Below are 20,076 nucleotides of genomic sequence, written 5' to 3' on the forward strand. Positions count from 1 at the left end.
AACTCGCGTGATTTCTTTTAGTTGAATCTATTACGCAGATGTTGTCTAATTATCCAAATAATGAATTCAATGTACTTATTGTCAGTTTGATTTGACCCTCCAAACACAGGTAAAGTTACTATAATTCTGGTAGTTCAAACAACATTATACATTGTACATATAACTATGTTTGAGTTCAGTTAACCTTTTACTGTTGACTAAATTTTAGAGTACAAATAACTACGTCACATTGTAGAACTAATTCGAATTTTAGTCAATTTGACTCGATACCAGTTTGTGCAACTAAATTTGCGCAACTCCGACACTTGGTTGTCTTTACCCGATTATTTTTTTCAGTGTGCGGAACTCGTAATAGAACTCGCGCGGTTTTTCGCTCCGTTACGTCACGAAGGTCACTCCCGACCCGACACGAGAGACCATGGGCGCTTCTCTCGCGCACCTTCTCGCCACCTCGAGGGAGTGCGTCCGCGCGTGCAATCGCAACGCGACCTTGATGGGCCATTGCCCCAACATCTTTATGGAGACAGTATCTCTCCTCTCTTTTTCAGCTCCAGGAGGTCCGCTGCTGTCGGAAATTTAAAAATATCATCTCGCACGAGGGCGATATTGGGCGATAACGCGTTGAGAAAGTTGGTTCGGTTCGACTCTTTCAAGTTGTGCGCTCGTATGGGAACATGGATCGCTTAACTCGGTATCATTTCACTATTGCTAATGATCGAGTTGGACAAGTGACATTCTAATAAATTAACAAGGCAATAATGAAAAGCGATAAACGACTTGATTAAACCTGATTAAATGGAGTAATATTTATGTAAGATCGCGGAATTATCTCGCATCTCACGCCCATTACTATCGGTAATGACGTTGAGCGAGCAATTGTTACGCGTCAAATATGCATGCGAACAGCTTTCTCCAAAAGAACTCTTCTCCGTCTCGCGAGCGTGAAAGCGAGACTCGCCCTTAGGAATCGCTAGGCAAACCTTCTCGCGTATGCACCGAGCGTTAACGTATTGCAAGTAAACGAGGTAATCCAACATTGATTTTACGTTATGTAAATGTAAATTATATAAGACCATCTTTAGAAGAGAAATTTATTCTGCAAAACTCAATAGCCGATGCTAAAGGTTAAACGAAAGTTTAAACATATATATCTCAGTTTGATTTAAATACTTGTACAGGATGATGTAGAATTAACCTACCACCCCCACGACGCGGACGTGCCGTTATATCGTCGATTTGGAAAACAGTAAGAATAGAGCAAGTAGAGTGCCTTTAAATCTATTTCACCTTGTGTGTTCCACCGAGTGCTCGGGCTAATTGTTAGCACGCGCAATTCTTAACGCGCGAGAGAAATAGAGACAAAGATAGATGTTTGCACGACCCGAGACGTGATTCGCGTGCATAAGGAGAAACCAATTCGGTCATAATTCCTTGAGTTATGATGTGTATTATAACAATTATTTCGCGCGATTTAGCAGGTTACAAAGCGGCATCGCGAGACCATTTCAACATTTGATTCAACGAATGTCAGATAATATCGATAGGATAGAATCGGCTTGGTTCGACGAGCGTTATGTAGCATTTATCGTTAGATTAGAATGCACTCTATTCATTAAAGCGAAGTGAGCGAGGCAGCCTGTTACGATCGCGCCGGGATGAAGCGTAGATTGCAGGAAGGCCTGCATCAGCGTTAAAGTGTCCTCGGTAGCGCTCGGTTGTCCTAATTCGGTCGTCGTCATCGTTACCAAGTGGACCCCGCCGGCCGTCTGCAGGACGTGAAATTGCGTAACGGACTTATTACGAGTGGCTGCTAACTCCGCCAATGACGTTTCTAGGGCAAACAAGTCCTCTACTCTGCCGCGATATATCGGTGCACAATCAAATTAGCATACTCACTCCTAATCAAGTCGGAAGATCGGAACAACTGTTAAATAAGACGGCATTGCCAAAAGTAGAAGAAAGCTTCTTTTTAGCACTTGGCACTTTCATCTTCATGAGGGAAATGCTTTACGCGAGGGCAGCGATTCGAAAACGTGGCATTGACTCGGCCTTGCACGACTTTGTTCCGATCGTTTGCGCAGCAACGAAGCTCTTTGTCATCGCCATCCCAACGACACGCGAGACCGTGAAAATGGAAATTTATCCTTTCGCGACTTTTCGCCAGATCGATTTTCGAGCTACACCCGAGATCAAATCGCTGCAAGGCGAGGGGAAAGCGCAGCAGCCTGCAATGTGTACAGTGAAAGAGAAAGGCCACACGGGGGAAAGGATACGTACCATGATAGCGGTGACTCGATCTCCTCTCTTAGTGCATCAACACGGTGACCTTTCGTTGTTACGAAAGATTTAATACTTACGATTAGCGAACGGAGAAAGACATTATTGGATATGCCGCGCGCGACGAGACAATCGACGCGGCACATGCTCGTATTTCCGTATCCAACTAATGAGACAAAATTATGGATCGTACAATATAAGAAATCAATCTCTTTTCAACAAATAACATTTAACATTCCACGAAAATAATCCAATTTTTACTTCTCATAACGCTCTCGGTCTCTTCGTAATTACGAAACTCTATTATTCGTTCATGTAACCGTTTTTAATTAACTATACTTTCGTCAAACGTGCCTTCCGGGGCCTGTCATCTCAGTGGAATATAAATGAAAGCAAAAAAGACGACGGAGACGAAAGACTTAATTACAGATATTCAAAATACCTAATTTTTTAAGTAATTTGAAACCAAATTCGTATAGGTACTCGATAATACGAGGCAATAATTTTGCTAGCAGCATCAACAACGAGCATGCTTTATTGGAATATTTATTAGATACGCAATGCTACTGAAGCAAAATATACTTTGATCCAACTTACTTTGATAAAATAATACAAATTTTTTCTCAAAGCTTAATTTGAATTGTTGATCAACTCTAATCTAGTATCCTATGGTAGTGATTGCAAATACTTGACAAAGAGCAGATTTACTAAACGACTCGTGCAACGATAATTCAGCGAATGTCGACGGCGACTGATGCACACTCGGCCGGAGCGTTAATTACGCTCGTAGGCTTCATAGCTAGAATAATGCGAAAATAGTGCTTTAAATAATTTATTTCCAATGTGCGCTTAGGGGCGATAAATAAGGGTAGAGCGGCTGCGCGCGGGAAACGAGCATGGAACTGGATTACGGTGGCCGGCCGACCTGTCGTTAACCTGTCGGTGATTCATGATGTTAGACGAGCGCTGAAAGGATAACGTTCTCCACGCACGCTGACAGTATCCCGTGAATTTATGACTCGTGCACTTTACGATAAGGACGCGCGTGCGTCCTTTATGATGAGGTACGGGTTAACGCGTGGTTTAAGATGCACTCGTGCCATATACATAATTTTTAGACTACGTCGAGGTAAAACTCGGATTATTCAAATTAATAGGATGTCATGTTTCAACACTCGAGCGAGGATTAAATTTGTGAGGAAAAATTTTACTAACAAGTAGCGATATGTTGTACGGGACAATTTAATCAAATTATTGCTTTCTTTTCAATTTCGTTCAGTTTCCAATTTCATTCCAATTTAGTTATTCAAAGTTGATCAAAGTTGTCAAATATTCTTTCTTATTGTTTATCCGGGAGCGTAGAAAATGCATTCGAGATGCAATCGATCGATTAGAAATTCAATTACTTTCGCTGCCATCCAATTCTTTATCTCCGCTATACGATTAACAGTTTGTTAGTTTAGACCACTAGCTCTTAATAGAGAAACGGACGTAAATTGCTCGCAGTGAAACATTTTCAAAAGCAGCGTTGCGAGTTGACAAATTTGCAAATGTTTATATGTAATTTTGCAATAAAAAAATTATTTACCCGCATTTCGAACGCGTGCTATTAATAAAGATCTTACAATTAGTTAAAGATTCTTGGCGAGGAATTTCGCAAGGACGTCGTCGAGAGTTCGCGTACTTATTACGAAGATAAAATCTATCCGTAGATAGTCATCACGCTATGCAGAGGACTTAATGATACCCGCAAAAAAGGTGAAATGACATCATGCTACGACAGTTGTATCGACGATTTTGAGGTCATTACTTTTCTAAATAATTTCGTTAATCTAAATAATGAAAAAATTTCTCGATCAAAGAAATTGCTCCCTCTCTCTCTCTCTCTCTCTGATGCGCCGAAGAAGAGAGAAAGGGACTAGTAAGGTAGAATTTTTGCAATATGCGAACATTGAGTTGCAGTCGCAATCGATTCGTGCGGATAAACAGAGGCGCAATCGCGGCATGATCGACAAGTCGCGTAAAATTGCGCGATTAATGACGATGGTGAATCGGTGGAATTATAACGGTAATGATAAACGATTAGCTGAACGATGAATGTTGTAGAATCAGATCAAAGAGGGTTATAAATCAGGATCAATTTCTGACGGGCAATCATAAAATCATTCTAGGCCGCGACTTAAATAGTAGTTGTTTGACAATCACGAATGTTTCTATTCGAGCTACTTTCGCCAGATGTCCATTCTAATATGTATTTTGTGTATGAATAAGTATGAAAGCAGGATAATTTAATTTAATGACCTTTGAAAGAATAATTGTTTTTTTCAAATCAATAACTGATTTATGCGTGAAATACAACACACAATATGTTGAAATTGCTAAACTTGGGCAAGAGTAAAATATTATCAAGTAGATATTTTTCACGACACGCGTGAAAATTTAGTCGTTACAGTTAAGTATCGTAAAGTTGGTAGCGTAAGACTTTCGTTTCTTACACCGTGGAAAAGTATCCTACTTTTATACCGTATTTGAACTTCAGTGCCCATTGTATTCTTAATTAAACTTCCGCGTCGCGATCTATTATTTAATCGCCATGTAATATCATTGGATAGAATTTAGTCGAAAACATAAATGTTAGAAAAGATAAGTGAGTTTGTGTGCAAAAGCGATATCGCTTTTCCACGCATTACGTTGTTATCGATATGTTGCATATTGTAAATTTCATCGGTATTTCAGCTTGTATAAAGTGTGCTCCAAGCAAAGCATTAACACTCGTGTCGGCTATGAAATTTCAGAATTGATACAAAACAATTAACACATATTTATTTATCCATTTCTTCATTAGCAACAGGACAAGATAACGGACGAAACAATGTTGAATAATGTGTGACCGTCTGTCTCAATTATTTTTCTCATACATACATGAATACATAATTGAATAGATAATTGGATACATAATTGGATACATAATTGAAGCGAAAAAGAAACAGTCAACAATGAAATGTGGCGAAACTAACGGTATACGAATTCTGAAAATTTCTTGTCCACTTTTATAAATTGTCAGTTGCTCTCGTGCTTTTGTAATAGTACTCTCTCGTAGCTCTTTTCGCATATCAAAGCATCTTTCTCAGATGGATTACGGCATCATCAACGACGTCAACGAACGGGGTCTTGGACGATCGTAACAGTTGAGCGCGAATAATTACGTATCCCGCTTGTTAATATTTTGCAATATAAAACTCTTGTTTGATCAATACAATCAGTATAATGGGGAAAATGGCGAATTTATTTGCTGACGAATGATTATTGAAACCGTTAGGTTTCTAATCTGCTTATCGACTTACGCTAATGATCAAGCAATAACGTACACGTAATAATACAAATGATGAAAATCTTTTAAAAATTATACAATGCTAACGGCAATGCAACGCTTAAAAAGTTTAAGACAATTTACCTTCACACTTACACGGAGCAAGTAAAAATGATTAACCTCAGATATTATAAATAAATACATACAGGTTTACAAGCTAAGATTACATTATTTTACGTCAGCCATTATGATTTAAAGATATTAATATGTAAGCGCCATATTAATTTCTCTCGTATTATTTAATCTTCTGCTTGTACTGCAAAATATGGGTAATCTAATGATTTAGGAAATGATGCCTTTTAGTTAGCAATTTTAATTAATGGAAAGCTTGATCCGATACACTTTGTGGAATATCGTGTGCTGACAGTTACTGCCAAAGAGAAAATATCCAGCGATGCTGATGTCGGTGCTAATATCGAAGAAACCCCTTGAAACAATTATTGTCTATAATGATGATCGTGACAGCCATGTCCCAGTTGCGGGCTTCGCTCGCGGACCACGTGCACTCTATTGTTCCTTTCGTTGGGAAGACCTTACCTAAGATATTATATATCCTGTCATTTTTCTTCGACCAAGATCTATGGGCCACGCGATTGAAAATCTGACACGCAAATTTTACGTAATCTCGCTCAACGCTCAACAATTTTTCTTATATTAACGATAAAGAATATTATTTTTAATAATTGTATATTCTCGAGAATCACTAAAGTAGATAATTGTACGACATATCGATTGTTTAGTGTAGTTTTGTTTTATTCGTCGTATATATAATAGAGTAGGTACACATTGAAAAGTTAAATAGTTATCTCGGCAAATAGCTAATCAATGTTTGTATTAACAGATGGCTTTCCATCTAATATCTCTGTTATATCTTATCGTACTTTTGACTCGATAAAATTGCAGTCCTGTGAATTCCTTCCCCTTTTCGTTCAATATTCCTACCTTTTTGCTCGATCGTGCACGCCTAATGTGGCAACGAAAGTAGGTATGTAAAATGTATTTATTCGAGATGGATCGTTAATTTGTTGTATAATAATTGAGAAACAGCTTATCGATCAGAATTATCCAAGAGTGCTCTTTTGAAACTAGTATCACTAATGAAATTAGTATCGCAACCTTCCCTTTCTATTGATCAGAGCCCTTAGATTATATTCATTAACTCTACGAAAGGGAAAAATGAGAGTCACGTAGATTTGGTTGGACGAGCAAATTCGCGGCCGATTGATGCTTCGTCCTTAAAATGTATAGTTGAGAAAGTTGCTTCTGGGTTGACGATTGTCTGTGTTAGTTGCTGTATAGACCACACCGGGATTCTTTTACCCTCGTATATACATAAAAAAAGCTCCTCGAAGTGAAACGTGATAATTTTTCAGTGTAATCAGATAACCACAGCTCGATTTCCTAATGGCGTTTCGACGTGGAAATTCCAACGAGCCGTTAAAATTCCTCCCTGTGAGTTTCCGACAAGACTTAATGAATTTGTGTCTATTCCAACTATTCTAGCTTCTACTTTTTAAACATATTGCTCTTCTGAATGTAATTATTTATTAGGATGATGATTTAACAAGTAATACGATTTTACTGTCAAATAATGAAAATATGAATTTAGAATTAAGAAAATAAATGTAAACCCTTTTCAAGAGCCGAGAGAAAGAACATCTGGTTCGGGAGATAGACAAGTTCTGAGACTCAGTTTCGGTTGCATCCGGCTATAGTACATAGATAACGTCTCAAAGAGTTTCTTTAATCATTCAGGCCCATACTACGTAAGAATTGATTAGATAGGACGGGAAATGAGATGTTTGAACAAAAAATGTTTCGTAAATCAAATAGATGACACAAATAGAAACTGTAATATTAAAAGATGAAAAGATTGATGAAACAAATTGTTCGTCTTAATCGTCGCGACTTAAGTTGCCATATGAAGGGCTACAGTCACACATATGTCTGCCTGCCATGACAAAGACGTTGCCTCTTCCTTGGCGTAGCTGCTCCCTTGCAACTTTCCATGTGTTCCCCAATACCCTTGGAATCCCGGAGGAATCTCCCTTCCCATTCAAGTCATGTAAGTTGACCAATCGACCACCTCTGTCTTTCTCTCGCTCTCTCTCTCTCTCTCTCTCTCTCTCGCTCTCTTGGAGCTCCCCTCTCGATCCTCGAACGGCCCCCTAGTCGAAGACTTGGTCTGGCGTCTGGCGTCTGGCGGCAGTTCGGAGCGAGACGCCGACACGGCATACGACGAGTATTTTCGTCCCGAACTTATCGGGCTCGAAAATGCAAGTTAATTTCCGCTATAGTATCAACTTGTCGTTGTTATAAGTAAAACTGTTTTTTGAGATAAATTATTATCGTGGTTGTGGTGCCGAACGTAGTGGATTGGAGAACAGAAGGGAAACGTGCTGGCTGCTGGTGTAGAGTTGCACGTAACAGGTCCTTGCATATTCTTTCGAGTGGCGACCGGCGACCGGCGTCCGGCGACCGGCGACCGGCGACCGGCCACCAGAAATGGCATTTTAATGTCGAGCTTTACCGGAACGCACAAAGTTACCGTCATCAATTCGTGAAGAGAACAAGTGACAGTGATAATTTGCGCGTACTCGATCGTCCAATAAAAGAATCGGGAGAAATATCGCAAATTCCAGCTCCGTTCTTTCCATTCAATCGTGTTTATCCGGCGCGGCAGTCGACACACGTACAGGATATACATATGTGCGAAGAATCGGGAGAAGAAAGCGCGTCCGGTTCGCGTTTTGTCCTTTAAACGTGTGTGTTGTGGACCAGCCGAAGACAAGAAGGAGAGTCAAGTACGAAATGCCGTGATGCCGTGTGCCAATGGGAGAGGAATGCCGGCGTGTTGACGCGGATCCGTTCCTCTTCCTCTGGTCGAGTGTCGCGCGAGATGCGACCATCCGGATGGATTCCAACCAGACTGTTCTGACCATCGACCCGTATTTCTTCCTATTTCTCGTAAGTAGAAACAGCTCTCTCTCTCGGCTGTACAATTCATACCAAAGTAACGAATTAAACTTTTTATTTCACATAGCTGCAAAGCGCTTGGTATATAACGGTAATATCGAGAGACTTGCTCCGATAGGTACGAGTATTGCTTTTTAATGTACTCGTTAAAGTTTCAAGTTTTGCCAAGTTTCTCAATACCATTCGTTTCGATCCCATTTCTTTCAACAAGTTTTCATATCGATCTTCTCGACGAATGGTCAAAGAGAAATTAATTGGAAATTCGCTCAAAGAATTGACGTTGCCACTGCTAACCGTGAGATTGACGAAATTTTCGTGACGCAATTAAGTATATCGATCATTCCGACCATTTCGTGAACCAAGTGATTGCCTCAAGGAATTACCGTTAAAGCGATCGTGACCTCGATCTACCTTAGCTTTGGTGGATTCTGTATATAGATCCGCGTTTCTGCGACTGTGCTCCTCCTTTCGATCGGAATCGGTAATTTAGATAAAAAGATGAAAAATTTGATATTCCCTTTTGATAGATAAGTCACACTTAGGATTCCAAAATAAGATGCAGCACTTGGTTTTTTCTTTCTTGGAGAAATCGGGCAACTGTACATACACGCATCGTATGTCCGCATGCATAGAATTTCGTCGAATACCGTTGATCGCGGCCGCACGCTACAAATTATGAAAGTGTGTGAAAGCCTGGAGAAGAGCTAAATACGCGCGGCTCTCGTTCGATCGGCGAATATCGCACGATTGTACGCTTTAATGACCCAATTTAATCGGTTTTAATGACGTCAATCAAAAAAACCAACCAAGGATTCAATTTCCGTTATCGACGAATAAATGCATACGGAATAGACCAGCATTTTACCACGTTAATCGACAGATTTTCCAACCAACGGCCTTGATATTTCTTTAACGACAATTTTTCCATTTTTCACATTGTACAACATTAATCTAGCGCTTTAAATTTGCTGAGCAATCCATTGCCAAACGAATCACGTTTGTTTAATCGTCTCGTTCCGCTACCTTTAATTCGTGCAAGTCAAGTAATTAATTCAACTGTCCAAGGACGATTTTCACGTGCCGGATTGCCATTCTTTTGTATAATTTGTGCTAGATGCGAACAAAGAAAATAGGTTACAAAATAATTATAATGCATTGTGGTGCAAGCGTGATACGTGATCTGTTGAGGAAATTATTATGTAGTACCTTGTGTAATTATTCGTCAGCAGTATCGTATGGTTATTATTATCATTTCAATAATTTGCGTGAGACGTAAGAAAATACATATAAAGAAATATTCCCAAAATGCAAAATGCTCGAAATCATATTCTTTCGTTGAAGTAAACAAGTTGCTTCTGACCCTAAAAATATACGTGTCTTATTTCCACGGTAATGTCATGAAAATATTGGTAAAAGACGGCTCTAAAAATAGAGCTGCGTAATTAGGAAACTTTTCATAAATTTGTTTAGTCAACGTTTGCAAATGAAGATGCTTTGTCTTTTTCTCAGCAGTTGATTGATTAATATTCATGTTCGGTATGATTTATTACGAGAGGTCAGTTTCAGCTTTTAATTCATAAAGGCTAACTAGTTAAATTTATTGGACATTAGTGAAAAATGTGCGATTATTATACATATAATTAAGGTTGCAATAGCTCTTGAATACTTGATAAATATTGGACATATCGCGAGCATGGATTTCTAGAGATGATAATGTGTAATCTTTGCTTGTGGGGAGAATGAGGTGTGTAAAGACCAATGTGCATTATGACCCCCGGCTCTCCTCTCTCGGTAACGGTTGTACGATCCAAGTATCACAACCTGACATCCCCGATAAAGTCGGTCGTAGCGCAACAGATGCGTCACGTAATGTTGCACGTTGCGTCTCCGCGTACACATCATTGTTGAGTAACGCGACAAAACCTCCGAAATGTAACGTAAATGAATTTTTCATATCTGCTTATACGCTTGTTATGTCTTTTTATTTATTCTGGAAATTCCACGGTAAAATTTAGAGAAAAGTCAATGCGATTTAAACGATCTAAATATATCGTGGGGCGACGCCATGTGCCAGGGGTGAATAAAGATGTTCGAATGTGGTCTCGCTAGTATTCTCGCTGGGAAAAGAGACATTTGTCGAGAGATATTTGGAATTGAACGCGTGCGCAGTTATCGGGATAGAGAAAAAGGATCTTCTCCGTCTCGGATAAAAGCAGAGTGGCACCCATGTCGGTCGAATCAAAATTACATCCACACGAGAGAAGGATCGTGTGCAGTTATCCCTCGACGAGATGATGACGTGCGTGCGGCCGGCAATTTTAAGTGCCATTTGCTTCCTGTGGTAGGGAACAACGGCCTCGTTTCGACATTCGATGCAATGCCGTTAAATATTTGCGTATAACAGGCTTAATTGCTACGGCATAATACGAACGGTGAGTCATTTAATTACGCGTTTATTATGCGCAAGCTATAATAGTCGGCAAAAAGGAGAGAAGAAGGAAGAAAAGGAAAAGCGATAGGAGCTAAAAATAGCAAATCTTATCGAGGCGTCATGTCCTTCGAGACACGGTTCAGAGACATTGAAGGATAAAAAGCTGGGAAATAAAAAGAGATTATAAAACTATACATGACAAATTTCTTACCAAATATTATACGCAGTGCAAGGGATATCTAGAATGTCCTTATCGTGTCAAAGTGATGATACCAGGCAATGGCATTCGTTTCTATTCCGCTCGAAAAAAGGATTTCGAACGTTGCGACCACTGCAGAATCGGGATCACAGTATACGCTTTCGAATTAGACACGTGTGTAATGACAAAGTCGGACATGTATGAGTACAATCCTGCGGAATTATTTAATTAGTTTATTATGCGTAGTAATTATTTACTACGGTACTCTGAGATCTGGTAAAGAGTTTCTAACGCAACACAATAAAAAAGATATTCATACGCTCAAAGCCGAGTATGTTGACGTCATTCCAGCTTAACAAATGTATCGATATGCACTATACCGATTCATGTCATACAAGTCATTGGCGAGAGAAACGATTCTGATTACACTCGAGTATGCATGTTGTATTTTCACAGTTCCGGTATATTTGCTCCAGATTCGACATTGATTTATCAAATTGATTGTACGCGATTTAATTATATGAGATATTAATTTACTCAACTCGTAAGACATATATTTTCTAATGTGCAAACTACAATAAGCTAGAACAAGCAAAGCCTATGAATTTTTCTATCGAGTAATTTCCCTTTCTAATTTAACGTCCCTCTTATTTGAGAATAATTATTAATTGTGCAATTGTGGTATTACAGTAATAATTCCAACGAAATCATTATCGTCGAATCAGTCGCAATTGAAGCACATTTGTGCGAAGCGCATCGTGACAATACGTAGATAATTAGCGAGTGTCAATTGAACGCATTATTTTAGTTATCTATCCCGTATCTACTATTATACCAAGTAACACATGGTGTAAAACATAAACGGGGAACCGCGTGGCACCGAGTGTGCTGCGTTGAATCAAAAGAGTTGACGCCGTACTTGATACGTATGTGTGTTGTGTACGAGCAATTGCGGACGATATTGCACGACAGAATGCTATCTCGCTCTCGAATCTCGAAGATCGACGATGAGACTGGTGAAATCGCCCGTTATAGAGCATCCCCGCCGTTCTACTCGCGCCGCGCGATCTATCCTCTTCTTTTTTTCTCTCTTCCCCTCGTACAATTAGGGTTAATTAGCACGCGTAAGCGAGAAATCGCAATTGGAGCAGGCGAACGTACGAGCCAACAGTAGCAGCGGTAACAGCATCACTCGCTCTCTCTACTCGACTTTCCACAAAATCGTCCTCGCTGGACTGCGCGCATATGTCGTCATTCCTCCCGTCTTTCTCTCGAGCGAGCATTAAAACCGGTCTAATTTCGATATTTTCAATTCTCGAGGCTACACACATACGGAATGGAGCTGTCTTATATTATAAAATAGCTCACCAAAAGGACGCAGTGTCCTTTATGACATTAATTATCACGCATAAAACGCACGCGAGGAGAAATGTCTTTTCACTCTTCTCGTTGACAGATACGCAAGTTGAAATGTTTGTTCGTATTGAAGTTTGAATTTATCGCAAGTATGCCGAGGCTATTATCGAATACGTTGTGAGATGCTAAAGCTATCAGCGGCTATATTGTCGATTTAAATAACACTAACGATTTCGTGAGATAATTGACGTAGGATAACTTGTTTAACACTCTCCATCTTTCTTTATAGCGGTTAGCAACGAAGGAAGAAATCGCGGAGGTGCAACGGAATTGCATAAGATGCGGAATGCAGATGCATCTTGCACGAGCACGCGTAACGAGTCTTAAACTTTGTGTTCCCAAAATATCCCTTTGCCGTAATCTTATTAGATTTATACGAATAAATGATATATTCGCCAAAATTTAATTAATAATTACACAGCTAATTGAGCTGTCCGGCGGATCGATAATTTTTCTAAAAGATAATTTCATTTAGAATCATCGTCAACTGCAAAAGATACGGTCTGTGTGACTCAGCTACCACACATCTCGCATACGCAACGTTGACGAATAATTTATCGGCGACTGACGCAAGCGGATAGAGGATTATCGACGAGGAGGTGTACACGTTTGAGAGATTTTACCGTGTAGAAAAGGTTTGCAAGCGGAATAAACGCATTTCTTTTGCGAGGAAGGCAAGAGTTGGCGCGGATATGTTTTTCGATCGAGAACCTTGAGATATAATCACCATTTTATTCAAGGATGCATATTTAGTTAGCGACGTTGCGATTATATTAATGCGTGATTAAACGCCCGAAAGGATTAATATTCCAATAGGATCTTATCGGCGATGAGCTCGCGCGCACGGATATTCACGAGCATATTATCGTGCATACCTATTCGTACTCGTAGTGTTGGCCAGGAGACGACAGATGTGATAACTTTGATAGAGAAATCACTCTTTTGCACTTTGTATAAGTATGCTATTGAATATCTTATTGAAACTTACACCCTCACACAGAAAGGATTTCTGATACCGAGATAAAAACTATTCTTGACGCATTTCTATTTCTTACAACCTCATTTAGTCTAAAAATAAGATCATTCTTATTCTCCTCTATCGAATTGAAAAAGATTGACTTACTATATTGAGACAAGAGTAACTTGCTGCGTTTAGAAGAAATTTTCCCTCCATCTTACAACGCACCAGATTACAATATTTAAAATATTCCTTTTTCTATAATAAACGTGATTGGCGCTATATCGACCCTATTTTATGATACATTCGAGTGCAATAGCATTGGATTCGAACATTTTTTTCTGTGGGCGTAGATAATGAATTGCCGCGGTTAATGTTAATACTGTGTTACTATTACCTCAAATCTTATCCATTCTTTCTAAATTATTGCTAGTAATAAAGAGATTAAAGTTAGCAATAAAAGTTATAATTTGGGGCAAGGAGCAATATATTCGTTTTGTATACGCATCTTCTTTGTCGAAAGGAGAATCCGGAAAGAAACGAGTTAAACTTTGCGTGCCCACATTTTCGGCTTGTTATTAACCTGCTTTCTCTTAAACGTTGGTCGTGTTGTCGTCGTCTGTAGATGCTGTCAGCGTTGATCATCAATAAATGTTAAATAAATGTTCTGTCAGAATTAGATCAGATGATGATCGGTAAGAATTAATATCTATAAAGTGCTGCTTGGAAAATTTCAGGAAAAATTCAAATTTCTCTTTTGACAAACGCTCGACACAATGGATGGGATGTATCGAACGATGACGATTGAGTCGATATAAACGCGTTCGTTCCGCGCAATTTGCGTTCTGGCCGGTCGCGCGCCGGTCTGCTGTTGTGCGGGATTGCTAATTCCAAACGGGACGATAAGAACGGGGCCTGAATTAAACGGGAACGAGGTGGCATCGCGCTCGCGCACATACGCGAGTTGCACTTTCGCATGCGATTTATCGAGCTTAGCGCGTGTCGATAAATTAAATAAATCATCGTTAATTAAAGATCTCTCAAGTGGATATTCGCTTAGTTTAGCAAGTGAGATTGTTCCGCTGTCGAAATGGCGCAAAAAGCGTTTTTAATCAATTACTGCATGGTGACAATAATCTTAATAAATTTAATGATTACTTTGATTAGAGGTCTATGTTCGTCCAAGATATTGTTCCATTTATTGATCTGTGATAGACAGAGTAGTTATTGATAAAAGATATTGTTTCATAGATATTACTAAAAGCTACAGGCAGTAAAGCATACGTGACAGAGGTAAAGTCCTCATGGAAAATCGTATAGGTTGCGGTTAAACTTGATCCTGAGAGTCCGCCATCATCGCCTTTAGAAGGAGGTTTAGAAGGAGAGGAAAGGAAGAGACTAGACGAGGGGAAACATCGTCGGGCAAAAGGCCCGAGGTGGTCAGGAAGGGAGGAGGTTAGTTGGAGCGAGGTGCAAAAGGTGAAAAACAGTTTGCCATCAGCATAACCGGTTCCACGTATCTCCAAGCGGGTCTCATGTTCCTTCTTTCTCTTATTCTCTCTTTCCCTCGAGACTCGCCCGATCCGGCCAACGGGGTTTCGCCCGACAGGGTCGCTCGCTTTCTTGATGATAGTTGAGTACTGGCTACCGGTAGCGGGTGTCCTTATACAGTTAAAGGCATTATCTCGTTTCTTGCCCTAAATTCTGTTTACTAGTCATGGGTTACTTCGTCTTGTCGACTCTTGCGGATAAATAATCGTTCGTTCGTTGACGTAACTTAATCTTCTCGAAAGCAATGGCTTTCCAAGCGAAGGGACACCGCATTCTCATCGAGTTGGCTCTCTGTACTACCAAACTATATAACGTCGATAGGTATGAGACTTGTAAATTCCTATAAATGAAATGAATAGCTTTAGATGAGAGTGGAAGGAATGTCGTTGAAACGATAAAATGATTAGTAACATTCTCTCGCAGTCGCATTTATAGCAGATTTGTGGACACTTTGTGGACGACGAGCTTGCCTGTTTCAGATTTGGTCTTGGAGGGGAAGGAAAAATAGGAGGGGAATTTAGGGTCCAGCGCCGTCCAAGGAGCGATCGGGAAGCAGGGTCGGGTGCAGCAGCAGGATGACAACGATACAGAATTGCGGCGGTAGTTCGTCGAGATGCGCGAAGCGTGCCTTCATCTTCGTATTCGCCTGGGGACTGCTAATGATCGCGGCGGTACAGTTCCGTCACTTGGAGAACAGGGCTCTCCGTCAAGATAATGGTCCGACGGCCGAGGACGGCATCGGTAACCTGGCGGAGGTCGATGGCGTCGGCAACGATCGAGGTGCGAGCCGGGGTTCTTCGGGGAGCTTGAGTCTGTCCCGATATCTCTTGCAAAGGTCGTCGTTGAGCGATCTCACCAATTCTGGCGGTAACGGTGCCCTGCTGACCACCCTGACTACTCTGAGAAACCATTTGGACGTAACGACAAGTACGCTCGAGCTGGAGCCGTTGCTGGACAAGAGACCAGCGAAAACCGAGCAGCAATTGATCGAAGAGATCGCCGAGAGAATACCGAGCTTACCGCTGAGCGATTGGTCGAGAAACAGCAAACTGACAAAACGGAGCAACGAGAGCTGCGCCAAGTACCCACAGATTTACGATCTGGAGTTTAACAATATCTATTGGCAAACTCTGCGAACCAGCAACGGCACATTCCAGTTTTTCGGTGCGTTCTACGACAATCGCAAGTTATCCAAGATCGGGCCGGCGGTAAGGATCGTTGGCATGATCGATCGAATCGAGCCGATCGTCAAGACGTATTGTCAGTTGTGGTACGAGGGCGAGAGCGAGCCCAAGATGATCGAGACGCTCGAATACAAGTACATTTGGTATCCTAAATGGGGCAATTACAAGCAGGGCATCTATCAGCCGTACGTGATAGCGTGTAGAGTGCCGCCGCAAGCGCACGGTAAGCCACCGTCGTCCGTCTCCATAGTGGAGAAGCGTTGCGACACGGCCACTAACCATCTCCGAGTGATTTACAACAAGCCCGAGCGCAAGAGGGACTTTGCGGTGTGCGTAAAGGGCCTGGACTTTCTGCACGAGGATCTGTCGGTCCGACTGGTCGAGTGGATCGAGTTGATCAGCTTGCTGGGTGCCGACAAGATCTACTTCTACGAGCTGCAGGTGCATCCGAACGTGACCAAGGTGTTGCGGCATTACCAGCGTCTGGGCATGGTGCACGTGACCCCGTTGACCCTGCCGGGCGGACAGCCTAACGTGCCCGCCTTCCAGCATATGTATCTCACGAAGAAGACCAATCACAAGCGGCAGAACGAGCTGATACCCTACAACGACTGTCTGTACAAACATATGTACGAATACGAGTATATCGCACTGCTGGACGTCGACGAGGTGATTATGCCCGTCAAGGACGCGACCTGGCAGGAGCTGATGCGCCGGGTGTTGCCCAAGGCCCTACAAATACGGAACGAGACCCGTGCCTCGTACAACGTCAGAAACGTCTACTTCCTCGACGACCTACTGCACTCTCACGGTTACTTCAAGGACATACCCAAGTAAGTAAGGTTTCCACTTTCACGCCGCACAAATCGACCGTCCGTGAAGGGAGCGCGAAGGCGGATGGCCGATGGCGAGCGAGTACGTTGATTGTCTCTCTCTCTCTCTCTCTCTCTCTCTCTCTCTCTCTCTCTTCTTTCCGACAAATTGACAAAAATTGCAATCGCCAAGGAGACACAATCAAACGAATAATTTTTTCCTTGTATCTTTTTGTAATTTTAAATATTTACGAGTCTTCCTTCGTATATTAATATCGCTGAAACAATCTACTTCTTTTTATTGTTGTAGTTTTGTTATCTCTAAATTGATCTCGAGTATCTCTATATGTAAGGAGTGGTTCATGGGCTGAAATTTCTAGTGTTAACTTGATCTTTTCCAAGAAATTGCAAGAAGCTCGCAGGAAAACGCATTCTTGATTCGAAAATTGTCCTCGCAGGTATATGCACATGCTTCAACACGTATACCGCTCCAAGAACTTTACGAAACCAAACCAATACATCAAGTGCTTCCACAATCCAGAACGAGTGGTCACTTTACACAACCATTTTCCGCTGGCGTGCCTGGGTGCAGGATGCACAAGTTACCCCATTGAGACTGAGGATGCGCAGTTGCAGCATTATCGCGCCGACTGCGTTCGGTCGCTAAAGAAAACCTGCGTGGAGTATCGGGAGAACAGCTTGATAGACACGACGATATGGCGTTACAGGGATAAACTGATCAGCAGGGTCACCGACACCCTCAAGACGCTCGGTTTCTTTGGCCCGAGATAGCGTTGGAGATTGATCTCTCTCTCTCTCTCTCCTATTTCTTACTCTTGTTTCTCTCTCCCATGAAGATTTGATCGGTCGTCGCGGGAAGGACAAAGGAAAGGGCTGTGCGCGGCGAGAGAGCCACGAGAAGCGATGAATCTATCAGCGGGAGGTAATTGCCGGTGGGACTTGAGTAGATTTAATCCAACAGATAATCGGGATCGGTGTAACCGGTAAAGTGGATCCGTTTCTAGTGACAGCGTAATATCGCGTCTTGTATTCTATGCGTCAAGAGCGTGTAAGAAGAGAGTAGATCCGCAATCTTTGTCTGATAATAACACTACAAATGTATACATATCGTGTCTTGCGCGACAAAATATTTTAGCCTTGTTCATTTCAATCTAATAAAAAATTATCAAGCGGATCTATATTCTACATCTTACAATGCTCAATTTACGCGAGTCCCACATTAATATAGAATTTTCGGGCGTTTACATAGTCCGTGAAACGAAAATTATCTCAAAGTTGAGCGTAATTGCACGCGGTTCGATTTGTCTCGACAATGAAACGCAAATTTTTCATTCAAATGGCAAATTGCTCGACTGGACTACGTTTGCGATGATGAAAAAAAATGCAGTATTCTCCCTCTTCCTTTTTGTAAATAATTTCTCTTAATTAAGTCTTATATATGCTCAATATGGAATACCAAGTCTGCGATTGATCGAACCATAGCCATAGCGAATAAATGCGATGTATTGGTAGATGGATTACAATTAATGTTGCGTATAATTTTAAATTTATTAAAAGTTAAATCGCGGGCTTTTACAGTTGTGCTTTAATCTAAAGAAATTATATGTATAAAAGACAGGTGAAGTAGCAAAATTATTAGTTACATTATAAGTGCGTCACGTTATAATGTCGATAATATACTTACGACGGCACAATGTGTGACAATTTCTTTTTTTTTGTTTAGTTTAATGTGACGTTTGAAATTATTTTTGGAATAGTGCTGAAAAATATTAGCCATTCCAACGACTGAAACGCTGTGAGATGTATAAGCATCGATATAAAACAACTTTTAACGAATGTTCCGGAGTCGCGAAGCGGTTTGCTTTTCGAGGATTTTGGGAAACGGAAAACAAAAGCTATTGCAACTGTTATCTCTTGATAAGAGAGAAAATAAATAGAAATAAAATAACAATAAAGCGCGGTTGGTGTACATGATCATAATCTCATAGATTATACATCTCAATGTTATTTCTATTTCAATTGGCGTTAGAATATTAAATTACTTAATATATGCATTCATTGATGAAAATGATGACGAGTATCGTCGTTTCTTTCTCTCGTCAATTTTTAACTGAACAATTTTCTTCGAGATTTCGAAGATTTGTCTATCTTATGGTGAACCTCGATCGCTTTCTACACGACAAAAATCGATTGCTTTTTACTTGGACGTAAAGTTCGTTTGTTGAAGCAAGAGGGTGATTCACGTTTCACCATGAGATATATATATATATATATCAATATAAAGGGACCATTGTAAATACGAGTCAATAAGAGTTAGAAAAGTTGATTCGCATGACATTATTGATTTATACGCGAAAATAAAATAATATTGTAATTTTTCAAGCTTGCGTGGGCTGTTTTTTAAACTGAAATATTGGCAGATAAAATGATATCTCTTATTTTATTTAATATAATTTTGCTCTTGCTTATACTCATTTAATATAATATGTGATAATATATAATACATATATTACGTAACGATATGTCTCATAATTATATGCCCACACGTCAATGCTTTTACTATTAAGAGTGAACAAATATTAAGTTGAAGTAAAATGATTTAAAAAGAGGACTATTCTTCGAATTTAGCTATTGAGAAAAATACAGTGAGTTTCTCGTATAATCAATATTCATGCGCTGTTTTACACGATGAAAATTTTGGTCTGCTGTAATAATTCTCAGAGATATAACATATTGAAAATGTCTGTTTGTAAACTAATAAATTATACTACGAGGAGATACGAAAAACTATCTTTAAAAGTCCTCTATTTATTATTAGCTTGCTTAACATTAGTTACGCAAATTTCTATCTAGGTGAATTATAATAGTTTTGGAATGTGTT

At 40.4% G+C, this 20,076-nt stretch overlaps 1 protein-coding gene across 3 annotated transcripts in view; it reads left to right on the top strand.

Annotated features, from left to right (window-relative positions):
- The window catches only part of LOC105561789, a 24,712-nt gene extending 4,741 nt beyond the window's left edge, over positions 1 to 19,971 (top strand). Inside the window, exons 2-4 of one of the 3 annotated variants that reach the window (XM_012012101.1) lie at positions 8,429 to 8,614; positions 15,658 to 17,195; positions 17,633 to 19,971. In XM_012012101.1, the coding sequence (XP_011867491.1) occupies positions 15,754 to 17,195; positions 17,633 to 17,966 (1,776 nt within the window). In that variant the 5' untranslated portion in view covers positions 8,429 to 8,614; positions 15,658 to 15,753 and the 3' untranslated portion in view covers positions 17,967 to 19,971. Of the gene's footprint in view, positions 1 to 7,825; positions 8,615 to 15,657; positions 17,196 to 17,632 lie in introns of those variants that run through there. The other 2 variants (XM_012012098.1, XM_012012099.1) reach the window with 2 other exon arrangements.
- Positions 19,972 to 20,076: the final 105 nt, after the last annotated feature.

Source organism: Vollenhovia emeryi, unplaced genomic scaffold (assembly GCF_000949405.1).
Source record: "Vollenhovia emeryi isolate VEMERY1.0 unplaced genomic scaffold, V.emery_V1.0 DF939200.1, whole genome shotgun sequence".
In the NCBI taxonomy this organism is placed as follows: domain Eukaryota; kingdom Metazoa; phylum Arthropoda; class Insecta; order Hymenoptera; family Formicidae; genus Vollenhovia; species Vollenhovia emeryi.